Raw genomic sequence first — 14,270 nt, 5'->3', positions numbered from 1 at the left:
TGACTGAGGCCCCATAGATCCTGAAACATAAGCACATGTGACCTCCTTTTAGTCAGAGAGAGCAAATGGTAAACATAAATTTCAGAAACTTTACCTGACTTAGTTACTTCCAAAGCTGTTTTCATTCTGCTTACATCTTCGGTATACTGGCATGTTTATAAGCCTTTACAGTTTAGACTGAGTCATTTCAATTACAATATTTGTTTCTAAATAAACCTGAGAAGTGTACAGTGAAGAAAATGACATTTCTATAAAGAGATGGGATAGAATTTGAGGTTTAATTGCTTTTCTAAATAAAAAAAAAGTTTTATGTTTTATATAGTATTTTATTACTCTGTTTTAAATCATCCTGATCACTAAGGAAAAAAACATTCTATGTAGACCTTTTAAGAAATTAATCAATAGCTCTGAAAGAAAAATCATTTCTCTCTAATTTGAGTACACCAGCTGCCTCATCACTTAAAATATTGGAAACCGAGGCCCAGAAAAATTGCCTGATGTCACACAGCAGAGTCACAGCTAGAACCCAATGGCTGGGGTTCTCAGATTATTACTGTTTTGTACTCTGCCACAATGCTTTGTTTGTCTGATGTATTATTTGATGACACTGAACTGTCCCTGTGCCCCATATTCCTTTCATATACAGTAATGAAGATGAATAGGAATCTGTGAGCCCTGAATGTATTATCGTTGACTTTCACATCTGTGCAAATGATTTACTGGCATAGCAGTCCCTTTGCATTCTCTCTTAATTCTGACATTGTTTACATATTTTTTGGATTTATTGTGCTTTTTGCTACTTTCCTTATTCTTCCCAGTTATTTTTATGTTTACTTTTTTGCCAATAGATTGTAACAATGAAAGAGTGCTCTTTAGTTAAAAATTATTTGGGAGAAAACTGCTATATAAATCAAAACATAATATTTGTAACATGAAATAATCCTTTCTCATGGCCACTTTTGCTTATTGATTGCAGAGTGCAGAATGCCATTGAAGTACTATACACATGCCATAATAGAACTTTTCTGTACAAAATAATTGAGGATTGGCATTTGTAGTAATGAAGATTATGTCACAGTAAGGAACATTTTCATGTGACCACATGCTGCTTTATTTTATTTCAGTATAATAAACTGTTAGCACCCTGGGTGGTGGGGATAGCAATATTGAGCAGCAAAGTAAATAATAATCAGAACAAAACAAAATGTTACCCTCTTTCCATGCCATTTTAGGTTTATAGTGCTGTCTTTGCCTCAGACTTTCCAGAGATGTTATTTCTGGATAACAGGCTTATCACTTCAGTCATATAAATGGAGTATACAAAATGGAAATAGCTGTTTTCTGGGATGCGAATAATCAACATACATGCTTGATCTACAACAAATATGAACCTGCATAAGTACAATGGTTTTAGATTAAGTGGTTTTTAAAAAATCTGAAATCCTGGCTTTCAGTTTCAGCATTGCAGCTGATTTTAACTATAAGCAGATTGCTTAATTTCATAAGAACTCAATTTCCTCCCAAAAACTTAGGCTAGTTTCTAAAACACTTCTTAGGTATGAGAGAGAGTGGTTCATGTTGGAAGATGACAGTGTTGCTTTTAGTGTATGTGTTCATAACTGAACACCCAGATGTGACCATCATTTTTTTTCTTCATTATACACACTTAGTTTTTCTACCGGCATGTCTATATTGACTCTAACTGATATGTTTCACATAAAGAGTACACTCAGGGGCGGCTAGGTGGCGCAGTGGATAAAGCACCGGCCCTGGATTCAGGAGTACCTGAGTTCAAATCCGGCCTCAGACACTTGACACTTACTAGCTGTGTGACCCTGGGCAAGTCATTTAACCCCCATTGCCCCGCAATTAAAAAAAAAAAAAAGAGTACACTCAAAGTCTCCATTGCCAATGAATCTTAAGCCGTTTTTCTCCTGTCATAAGCTTTGCCATTCTTTCTCTACTTTATCTCTGTTACCTGCTTTTACTGTATTGCAACTTGATACCCCCCAGTTATGCAGTTTTCTTGCTGCCATCTCTGTACCCCTTTGCCACTTAACTATACATCTTCAACCTTGGATGAGTTGCTTAACCTAATACTTAGTTTCTTTAGAGGTAAAATGAGTTGGATTCTATGAGATAACCATTAAGTGCCTCTCCAGCTCTAAAGGTTTGCCATCTTCTGTGTATGTCTGACTCACCAGGGCTTGGTTGCTATAAGAATTTTCATGCCTGTGAATTTCATTATTTATGATTATAGTTTGCCATTCACAGAGTAATAAAAAGTCAACAATAACTCATGTTTATGTATCACTTAGTAGCTTACAAAGCACTCTCCTCACAACAACCCTTTGAGGCAGGAAGTATAAATATTCTTATTAATATTTTACAGACCAGAATACTGAGGTAAAAAATGTTAGGGGATTTGTCTCTTAAGGGTTGGAGCTGCAACTCAAGCCCAAGGCTTTTGACTTCAAAACCAATGCTTTCCACCATATCACTGAGCCTACCTACCAGGTAGTTGGGGTTTGGTGAATCTTGTGATTCCAGTGATTAAAAATGCAGGGGGGGGTGGGCAGCTAGATGGTGCAGTGGATAGAGCACCGGCCCTGGATTCAGGAGTACCTGAGTTCAAATCTGGCCTCAGACACTTAACACTTACTAAACACTTACTAGCTGTGTGACCCTGGGCAAGTCACTTAACCCCAATTGCCTCATTAAAAAAAAAATGCAGCAGGACTATTTAGTAGATCAAACAAGTACTTTTTGGGTGCAAAGTATTGGGCCAGGTCCTAGGCACTGCTGCTGTGCTTGAGCAGTATAGACACAGTAACTCTATAAAGATTGGAAAAATCCCCTTCTTCATTGCTAGGTCTGTTTTACCATGTACTTATTCCTCTTCCCCATTTCATGCCCCCTTTTCTAATTGCCTGTCCTCTCCTTGTACTTTATAGGCTTAGGATTTCAATGGAGTACCTAATAGTCACATAGAATTGTGGCTTGTGAGGTGCCATCTCATAAATAAAACTGTTTAGTCATTTTCCCTGGTCAAGGGCTCTCCTCTACGACTAAAGGCTTTGGGTTTGGAATTTAATTTGTGGACAATGAATAATCCGAAGACTTAAGCCAGAGTTAAGGTTGTCATATGACAGGCTTAGAGGAGGGAATGCAGAAGACCTAACACTTGTGCTCCTGGAAGCAGAACAAGCAATGTATTTATTAAGCACACAGGTTTGGGGGCTTAGGCAGCTCCAGCATCTTCAGTGTCCCACCAGCAGCACATGAGATAGCTGGGCATGTAGTGGCCTTATACTTAGATGTAGGGCTTGTGGGCTCATAATGGGGTTCCAGTTCCTGGGGACACCATGTGGGTTCACCAGTGAGCCCACCAATCAAATAGCAAGGGAAACAAGGCATGAACATAGGGTTTTATTGCATGATGCATTATGCTAAACCTTGCAGACCATGCAAGTGCTGACTCAGGACCCTCAGGTCAGTTTTGCTCAGGCGTAATAGCCTGACCCTCACTTCATAGTTCTGCGTTAGGAAGATTGTTTTGGCAGGAGTATAAAGAATTGATTGAATAGGAAAGAGACTAGAAGCCAGAGACATCAGTTAGAATACTTTTACAAGAGCCTGGTCCAGAGGAATAAAGGTTCTTATGTCAGGGTGAAGGCAGTGAGAGTGTGAGGGAAAGGGACTGTTATAAGAGATCCTATGAGATAGAATTTATAGGACTTGGCAGGTGATGGGAGGTACACATAGTTTTTCTCCTTATTGATTGAAAAGGAATACTAACCCTTTGTTTTTTGGGGGGTAGTGGGTTTTTTTGCAGGGCAATGAGGGTTAAGTGACTTGCCCAGGGTCACACAGCTAGTAAGTGTCAAGTGTCTGAGGCTGGATTTGAACTCAGGTCCTCCTGAATCCAGGGGCAGTGCTTTATCCACTGTGCCATCTAACTGCCCCCACCCTTTGCTTTTTAATAAATCAGGTAGAACATTGGTTCAGCCAGTATCTTAAATCTCTGAAGACCGTTCGTGGGTATTTGGGGGAGGAGGTGTTTCTTCCCCTTTGCTTTCAGGTTCCCTCTAGGTATTGTGCCTATGTTTGCATTTTACAATCTATTTATTGCAAATATATTAAATCTAGCTCTTCCTTGACAAACTGAGCCAATCAGAACCCAAAGTTAATTTTTAGATTCTGACTAATATGGGGCAAACCAATGTTTTGCTGACCAGAAGTCAGGCTTACCTCCATTAGCATTGTGAATATTGTGTGAATGAAGAATATGCATAGATCTGTGTGTATGTGTTTTCTTCTTAGTATAATAGAACATTTTTTATTACATCCAAGACAGAAAAAGTCGTAGAGCTGGGTCAGCAGCCAGTGAAAGGCAGCCATAAAGTACTTGTATTTCAAGGGCCAAAGACTAACCTTAAGAAAATATAATCTGGTGTGCTCCCAATGACATCGTGTGTTGTCCAGCTCCACCCTCATCCCCACTATGCTCTTAAAGGCAGGGGTTCTTTGGTTGTTCCTTTGTATTCTTTTGTATGGCAGTCTAGTGCCTAGCACTTAGTAGAGACTTAATAAATTATTTTTTAAATTGAATAGACTTAGAAGTAAGGAGGAAAAAGTTTAGCAGATAAATTAAAAGGAGTAATTTTCCCCTTCCCAAAATGTGAATGGCTATAATGTGGGAAATCAAGTGGATTTATTTCCAGATTATTGAACTAGGACTAACTGGTAGAAGTAACAGAGAGGCAGTTACAATTACAGATGTCCAAAAGAGGAATGAGTTGTCTTATAATGTAGTGAGTTTCTCATCAGCAGAAGTCTTCAAATCAGAGTTCTGATCACTTGTCAGGAATCAGTCAGTAAACATTTATTCAATAAATGCCTGCTATATGCATAGAGAAATTGTGTTCAAGTGTGTGTTAGACTAATTCCCTCCCAGTTCTTAAGATTGGATGATTCTATAAATGACTTGCAGAATCACACGGGTACTATGCAGCAGAACCAAGACTAGAATCCAAATCTCATGACACCCAGAAGAATGATTATATTTATTCTGTCCCTCAAACATTAGCAAATTGAGCTCAGAGAAAACAGAGTAATGCCTTGATTATCTGGCATCAATGGAGTAATAGGAGAATTTTCTAGAAAACAGAAATTTAACTCTTATGAAAAACTGAACTTTATAATTTTACCCATTCTTGATGTAAACTTTAAAAAATTATTTTATACTCCCTGCTTCAATATAGTATGCTGAAAATATTTTTAATACTTCCTTGATCTGCATTTATATATTTTTAACTTTAGTTTAAAACACTTTATACATGTGAACCCATATAATCCTCACAACAAATCTATAGTGTAGATAGTACAAATATTATCATTCCCATTTTTACAAATGAAAGGACAGAGAATTCGAGATGTAACTTGCTCCAGATCACACAGATATGTGACAAAGCTAGGTTTCAACTAAAGGCCCATAAAAGACCTTCCACATAAAACGGCTCCAGGATAAGAAAGATATACAAATTAATTCCATTGAATGTTTAAAGAACAAGAACAAACCCTTATTACATAAAGCATTCTCCAAATAGAGGGTACCATTACTAAGTATCTCCCATGAAATAAATATGATGACTGATAAGGCAGAGAAAAATAGCCAAGAAAGCAGCATTCCTAATGAATTTCAATATAAAAGTAAATACAATACTGAGATTTCAACAGAAAACACAAAAGGTTACCAGCACAGCCAGGATAGTTCAAATTAGGAAAAACGGCATAATAAAACATTCATCTCAACATCAACATGTTTAAAACTGAATTATCTTCCCACTCACTTCTCTCCCCCCCACACACAAAAATTCCCCTTTTAAACTATGTTTACCCCCCATCTTTCCAATCTTCCAGGCTCAGCATTTTCCTTGACTTCTCACTATCATCACTTACCCTACATATTCAGCCAGTTGCTGAGATACTGCCACAACATCTCTCCCATCTGACCCTTTCTCTGTGCTCCCATAGCTACAGCCTTCATTTGGGCCCTCATCATCACCTCTCACCTGCGTCATTTCAGCAGCTTCCTCATTGGTCTCCTGGCCTCAAGTCTCTCACCACTCCAGGTCAGTCAGTCCCATGTACTACTGCCTAAGCGCAATCTGAATGTATCACTTCCTCCCTCAGTCAGTGTCAGTGACTTCCTTTTATTTACAGGATAAAGTATAAACTTCTCTCTTTAGCTTTTAAAGCCTTCACCCCAACATTTCTTTCCAACTTTGTTGGACCTAACTCTGCTCCCTCACTCCGTCATCCAGCCAAACTGGCCTTCTCTCTCATCCTCACATGGGACACTTCATCCACCCTCTCTGCTTTCGCAATAACCCTCCCCTTCCCATGCTTGAAACTCACTACCCTCTACATCTCATAGAATCCCTGTCTCGAGTACCTCCTTCTACATGATGCCTTTTCTGATCCCCTTGAATGCTAGTGACCTATCTCCCAACACACACACACACACACACACACACACACACACACACACACACACACACACACACCCTTGTCTTCTTTTGTTAGAGTGTAAGCTCCTGGGGGCAGCTAGTTGGCTCAGTGGATAAAGCACTGGCCCTGGATTCAGGACCTGAGTTCAAATATGACCTCAGACACTTGACACTTACTAGCTGTGTGACCTTGAACAAGTCATTTAACTCATTGCCCGAAAAAGGGAAAAAAAATAGAGTGTAAGCTCCTTCCGAGTAGGAATTAATTTTTTCATTCTTATTTTTTAATTGTTATCACCAGGGCAGGTAAGTGGCACAGTGGATAGACTGTGGGGTCTGGAGTGAGGAAGACCTGAGTTCATATCTAGCCTCAGACACTTACTAGCTGTGTCACCCTGGGCAAGTCACTTAACCATATTTGCCTCAGTTTCCTCATCTGTAAAATAAGCTGTAGAAGGAAAGGGCAAGCCACTCCAGTATCTCTGCCAAAAGGGGTCACAGAATGTTGGACAACTGAACAACCACAGGTTTTTATTGCACTTAGCCTGGCACATACTGGGTGCCTAATAAATGTTTATTTTTGGATTGATATTTGGTAGAAAAGCCTTCAGTAAAATACATTTATATTTTTGTTATTATGTATACATACATATATGTGTGTGTGTATATATATATGTATGTAGTGTGTGTGTGTGTGTGTTTCTTTATTTTGAGTTTAGGGATGAAAGGATTTTTCCTTAACGTGATGAAAAGCATCCATCTGAATCTCAAAGTTAACATTATTTATGATAAAGAAAGCATTTGAAGCTTTCCCAAGATCAGGAGTAAAGCACAAATGCCCACTCTCACCATTATTATTTGTCATAGATTCTTAGAAATGCTAGCTGGAGCAATATTCAAATGAATCCGTGATCTAAGCAATTCAAAAGTACTCTTTCATTTATACATATTATAATCCATCCATGCTTACCCACTTTGTGCTATTCTTGTCTAAAAAAGTTTGCCACCAGGTGTCTACCCAGTAGTAGTAAAATGAGAAAAGAAATTAAGTGAATAAGCATTGGCAAAGAGACAAAAATACAATTTGATTATATGCCCTAGAGAAAAGATAAAAAATTTAATCATGATAGTAAGTAATCTCAGCAAAATAACAGAAAAGGAAAATTCATAAAAATCATACGTGCTACCAACAAAAACAAATGGATAATTAATAAAATTAATAATGAAATAATTGCAAAAATATTAAATTTCTGGACAGCAACCTAAAATACACAAAGGATTTATATAAATATGACAATCTTTTACAAAAATTAAGGAAGATCTAAATGTAATTAAATTGCATAGCAATTGAAATAGTAAGAAATTTTATAGAATTAGAAAAATAATAAAATTAATGTTGGAGAACAAAAGATCAAGACTATATCAAGGAAAACAGAGGAAGAGGAGGGGAAAGGTAAGGAAGGGGAGAGATCACTGACATCTCAAAATATACCATAAAGCAACAATTTTCAAAACTGTTTGAATTTCGAAAATAGAAATGGATTGGAATGGGTTAAATAAGCAGTATTTAGAACCAAACGTATAGCAAGCTAGTGTTCAGGAAAAAATGGAAAGCACAAATTAATGAGAAAGTGACATGTTAATAACAAAAAGTCAGCATGGCTTTACCAAGAACAAGTCATTCCAAACTAAATAAATTCAGTTATTTTTTTTTTAAATAGGTTTTCTAGATGAAGAGAAGCAGGTATAATGTACCTATGTTTTCCAAAGCAGTTGACTTAAATCCCATGTTCTACCTCTGGTCTAAATAAGATATATATGAACTAGGTAACTTATAATTCAGGTGAATATGGAACTTTCTGAATGGCCAAGGCCCAAAGAGTAATCAGTCATGAATGCTTTGACATCAATTTGAAAGGTTTCCTGATAATATTTCTATCAAGTTTTCAGATGACACTGAGCAGGGAGGTCAAATGAGAGAATTTATATTAAAATAGATAAGCACATTTTAAACATTAAATCACTATAAGACCGTCAACTGCTATTGTTAATAGCTTTCGAGAAGAATAGCACACGGGACAGCTAGGTGGCACAGTGGATAAAGCACCAGCCCTGGATTCAGGAGGACCTGAGTTCAAATGTGGCCTCAAACACTTGACATTTACTAGCTGTGTGATCCTGGGCAAGTCACTTAACCCCAATTGCCCCACCAAAAAAAAGAGAGAGAGAAAAGCACACAAAGCTAGGTGGCACAGTGGACACAATGCCAGGAGTCAGGAAGACCTGAGTTCACAATTGGCTTCACTTACTAGCCATGTGTCCCTGGGCAAATCATTTAACCACTATTTGTCTCAGTTTCTTCAACTGTAAAATGGGGATAATTATAGTACCTACCTTACAAGGTTGTTGTAAGGATCAAATGAGATAATATTTGTAAAATGCTTGGCACAGTGCTTAATAAATGCTTATTCCCTAATCTTCCTCACCAGGATAACAAAATCAAGGTTCAAAAAGACCTTGATGGTCTCAAACCAAGCTTCTTAAACTGTGGGTCCAGACCCCAAATGGGGTCTCATAACTTAATGTGGGGGTTGAGAAAAATTTGGCAACAGTAAAAGGTTCTGTATACCTATTTTATATACCTATGTACCTGGGGTCGCATAAAAATTTCTTGGGTGAAAAGGGGTCACAAGTAGAAAAAGTTTAAGAAACCCTGGTCTAGAACATTGAATCCAATCAGATGAAATTTAATGGGGATAAATGTAAAGTCTGCATCTAGGTGTTCTAGTGGACCACAAGTTCCACATGCATATAATGTGGCAACCAAGAAAGGCAAAATGATCCCTCCCTTAGATGAGAGGCATTGTGTTCAGGAGGGAGAGGAAGGGGATAATTCAGGTCATCTCTGCATTACTTAATACCACATTTTAGGACAGCCATAGACAAGCTAGAGTGAGTCCAGAAAAGTGTACCTGAGGATGATAAGAGCCCTGGAAAGCAGGATGCATAAGGATTAAATAAGGGACTTAGCCATAGCCACAAAGCAGGTAATACAAAGGATCTGAACCTAGGGTTTCCTGACTCCAAGTTCAGCACTCTATCTACTGTATCATGTTACCTCTCTGCTGTGGTAAAAAGTACGCTAGTTTTTGAAGGACCACCCTTTTGGGGAGGAGACCGACGGCCATGCATGGGCTACGCACGCCAGTCCGGCTGCTAAGCACTCCACTTCCGGGGTGCGAGCTTAAAAGGCAAGGAGAGAACAGAAGTGAGATCTCTTTTCCGCTCTCCTTGTCCTATGACTGTGCTGCACACACAGAGGCTGACAGAGGTTGGACTCGGCCCAGCTCGCTGTAACAGCACGTGATTGACTCAGTTCTCCCCCTCAAAGGTGGCCTTGGGTTTTTGGTGAGTTTTATACAGAATATAGACTAAGTTTAGACTTAAGACTGTTTGTTTTGTGTTTCTACTTTCCTATCCCTCTAATCAACATCACCTTGTAATTTCCAAACAATAAAAGCTCTAACTAGAGATCAGAGGCTTCTTCCACTTACTAGTCTGGGAGATAAATAAGGGAAACAGTTAAAAGGGGAGGTTAATGTTCTAGTATCCAGTTTTAAATCTCACACTGCAAAGGTTGGGTTTGACTTAGAGACTCTCTATTTTTCATTTATTAAAGGTAATATTTTTTACAAACAAAAATTAAGTTAGAGTTAATAAATAAGTAAATCTAAAAATTTGTAAATGCAATATAATTAGTGAAATTCTTTCATAAAGACACTGGCAAACACAAAGGTTGGAAGTGTGATAGTACTGGAGAGAATAAACTTCTTAAGAAAGTGGCTTGGAAATCTAAATGAAGACATTTTTTTTCCAAAAGCAACAGTTATGGTATAGCTTTATGCTTTTATTTTGTTTTTTAAATAACAATATACATTATTTATACATTGTATTTTTCCCTGCTGTGGATCCATTATAAACATTTGAATGAATCTTCCCAGAATATATTTACAATGAGTTCATAGACCAAATTATAATTAATACGAGAACACTTCCAGTTTCTCTACCAGATTAGGAATATGTTACTTAAGGACTAGAGATTTAATGATAATATTCATTTGCAGTTTTATTAATTCATGTCCACACGGACTTCAAGTTCATTCTGTCCCTATGAGAATAACCACTGATTGTCCTAACGTGTTTGTGTGAAGTAATGCAGCTGTTCAGCCATTGGTCTCAAAAGTCAAAGCTGTCTTGATTTTTTTTTTCCTTTTCCTCTTGTACTCCAAGTTTACACTAGGTGGCATACAAGGAAAGCTAAAAACATGTAGAAACTTGATACTGTTGACTTGGAATACTTTAACAATAACTGTGAAAACTTAGTGTTTGATGTTAAGTTGCTATTTTATCCTTTGATTGTTTTGTAGGATGAAGTGTCCTCTTGCTGGTACAAATAAAAGATTTCTGCTTAATACAATTAAGAACACGTTACCCTCTCAGAAGGAGCAAGACCAGGAGCAGAAGGAAGACAATAAGGAACCTGAGCCAAGTCAGAACCGGAAAGAAGAAAACCCAAAGAAACACAGAACTCATCCGTACAGACACAACTTCCAGTCTCGGAGAAGAGTTAGTTATTCTCCTCCAAGGAAGCGGAACACCCAGGAAAAGTATGAAAAGCAATCTAACAAACGATGAGGCAGGCCCTGAAGAATAGGCAAGACTGTTACAAGCAATGAATGTCATTCAATTTGGGGCTGGTAAAGTTTAGCTCTCTTTAAATGGAGAAAGTTGTTCAGTGCAGGTCTTTAGCTAGCAGGGAAGATAGCTAAGAAAAACATTAGAGGAGATAGATATTTTGTTGTGTTTTTTAAAGAGTCTGTTGGTCACAAACAAAAATGACCTAGTAATTCTTCCTTCTGAAAATTAATACTAAGAGTAGAAGTCTTGACAAGTTTATCATACTTCAGTTGTGTGTGTGTGTGTGTGTGTGTGTGTGTGTGTGTGTGTGTGTGTACATTTGTTATTGCAACTTCTTTCAAAAGTTAGTTTGGAAATAAACAAATCTACACTTAGATTTTAAGTTTTCCTAAGATTATTTAAACTAGTTCAAAAATATCTGTTGTATTTTAATTGTGATCATTTTTCCAAGTTGGGAGCAAAATTGAAATTTCTTTAGCTCTGTATTTTAGATTGGGAATATCAAATTTAGTATGTCCAAGAAAGCTAAACAGCAAAAATCTTCTGGTTGTGGAATATGTTATTTATAAAACCTCCTTCTAGTCTTCAAGGGCTAGAGTTTATCAAGAACTTTGTTGATATCTAGTATTAATTTTTGCTTGGGTAAACAATGTAGAATATTCTTAAAATAGCTTTGAATTTATTACCTAAGAGATGATGAAAATTCAATCTTGTCCCTCTCTCAGCAAAACTTTGATCTGTGTAAACTGCATTTTTTTTTTCTTAATTTGAACTTTTCTCCAGAAAAAAGAAATTGGGAGGAATATACTTTTGGGCTTTAGAAATAACCATCATCTAAACTTACTGTGATTTGATTGATACTGAGGATTTTATTCTGTGCTCTTTGGTTTTATAGCTTAAATCCCCTGGTATCACAGTGCAAAGTTGTATCAGAAATCTTCTTTTTGACAAAGTGTGTTGGATTTTTTTTTCCAGTGTAGGCATAGGCATTTCTTAATGATATGATTCTGACTCTCACAGAGAGTCCCACTCCCACCCCCACACCCCACCCCCAAACTCTGGACTACATAACAATGTCCTCCTAGACCACAGAGAGAAGAGTCTCTCCACTCCCTTCCCAAATTTTCCAAGGCGGCTGGGCTTATGCCTGGCTGCCCCCAGATAATCACTCAGCCACAGACCTACTCCCAGCGGCCAAGAAAAGCTCTTTCTCTGCACTGAAAATCAGCACATTAGAAAGGCCAGCTTGGGAGTGCTGTAGAGAAGCCAGAGAATGCCATGACAAAATTGCTCTGTCTTCCCCAGGGCTACCCCACCACACCATCTTTGTGTGCCCTGGGCCATGCACCCAAACTTTTCTATGAAGCCCAAGCTTCTGTGTGGTCAGAAGCTTGTGTGTAGAACCACTGCAACTAGGAGGATGGGGAAAAAATTCCTCATTCGTTCCTGCCCCTTCCTCTCCCCCCACTCCAGTCAAAAAAAGTACAGAGGGAGTCTTTCCATAACTTTCTAGCAGCGGATTCCCACCCCCTTAATACACAGAAGGAAGAACTATGTTAAATTTGACTTTATACAACAGTTGTCATGCTTAGATGATCCTAATCTTTACAGCTATACTATTTGTGTTAATTTATTTTACTTTGAAATATTTTGTATTTAAATATCCCTAGAAACAGAAAAGTTAAGAAGTTGGGATTTTTTTGTAAATTCTTGTTTTAAATGAGTAAAAATAAATGAGTTAAACTGTGTCATTTTTGTGTCATGTGTTTATTACTTAAACTTGGGTCTATTAAATATCTTTTTATACCACATAACTATACTGAAGTCTTTGTATTCACAAATGAAATTACACAGAAGCTGGTTTTTGCCTATTGATAGTATGCAATCATTTTTAAATCATATTATAAGTTTTAAAAGCCTATAAAATATCATTGCCTCCTTAAAAAGCACAACGGTTTCTAAAAATTCCAAATAAAAGTTTTAAAGCTGCATACAGCCAGAGACATAGTATAAAGATTCACCTCTATAAAAGGTTGACGTGCTGGACTCAGCAGAGTGACATATGATATCTTATTATCTGTAGATGGAGAAAGATCCTATGGGATTATTTTCGATGACTACTTTGCAATTCTGCAGTGACTTTAATCTAAGAAATTCCATTTATTCTTAAATTCTTTATGCAGTCTGTCAGACAATAGAGATAGACGAGGCAGATGAAACCAATCAAAGAGTGAGTACCTGGTCCCAAAGAGGTTTACCTGAAAACAGAGAGCTGGTATCTACGGACTGAATAAATACAGGGCGACAAACAGTTGCTATAACTAGAAGGATGATTGGAGGAGATGCAATTTTTTACGCCCTCCAAACACTTGAATTTTAATGTGAATATTTTATTCCTCAGCACACAGTCCATTTAAGAACTAACTTAGCACATTGTCTCTATGGCCTGTTACAATTTCCCTTCATTGTATCCAGTTCTGTTCCCTTGGGTAAATGCATTCATTTGTGATCTTTTAGACTAGCTGATAAAATGACGGGGAAAAAAAAAAAACTTAAGGAAAATTACAGATGATGGTGGGTTCTATTGGCAAATCCAAACAAGAGAATTGAAACTCTTTCCAAGGCTCATCAGCTGGGGATAAGTTCAGGTTAAAAGGAAGAAGCTACTTTCCTGCTGCTTCCTGTTCCAGAGTGATCCAGGTCTCTCTCCCCTTTCCTCCTGGGGAGTTACTTCTCCTTATTTAGCATTTGTTTACAAAGCTTAGAGTACAGCTGCTGCTTCAAAGAGATTAGAGATAGCTGCTTCTGCAGCTAACAAATGCCCCCCATAGTTATTTATTCATTTAGGTTTACTTTTTCTGGTTCTGGTTCCTAGTTGCAGCCTCTCTTCCCTGTCATCCTGTGACTGCTTCAGGCCTTCCTCCACAGCCTGTGAAACTTGAACCTCACATCCTCTATTGTACATCAAGGCAAACACCCATAAGATTCATAGATGTTAGCCAAAGATATAAGCTGAAATTTAATGTGATACATGTCAAAGTTCCCTGACATGAATTCCCA

At 37.7% G+C, this 14,270-nt stretch overlaps 1 protein-coding gene across 1 annotated transcript in view; it reads left to right on the top strand.

Moving 5' to 3' along the window:
* The window catches only part of POLR1D (RNA polymerase I and III subunit D), a 54,598-nt gene extending 41,637 nt beyond the window's left edge, over positions 1-12,961 (top strand). Inside the window, exon 3 of the mRNA XM_043998271.1 lies at positions 10,940-12,961. Coding sequence (XP_043854206.1) covers positions 10,940-11,207 — 268 coding nt within the window. The 3' untranslated portion in view covers positions 11,208-12,961. The remainder of the gene's footprint in view (positions 1-10,939) is intronic.
* Positions 12,962-14,270: the final 1,309 nt, after the last annotated feature.

Source organism: Dromiciops gliroides, chromosome 3, assembly GCF_019393635.1.
Source record: "Dromiciops gliroides isolate mDroGli1 chromosome 3, mDroGli1.pri, whole genome shotgun sequence".
NCBI lineage: Eukaryota > Metazoa > Chordata > Mammalia > Microbiotheria > Microbiotheriidae > Dromiciops > Dromiciops gliroides.
This window is presented reverse-complemented; position numbering and strand designations above follow the sequence as displayed.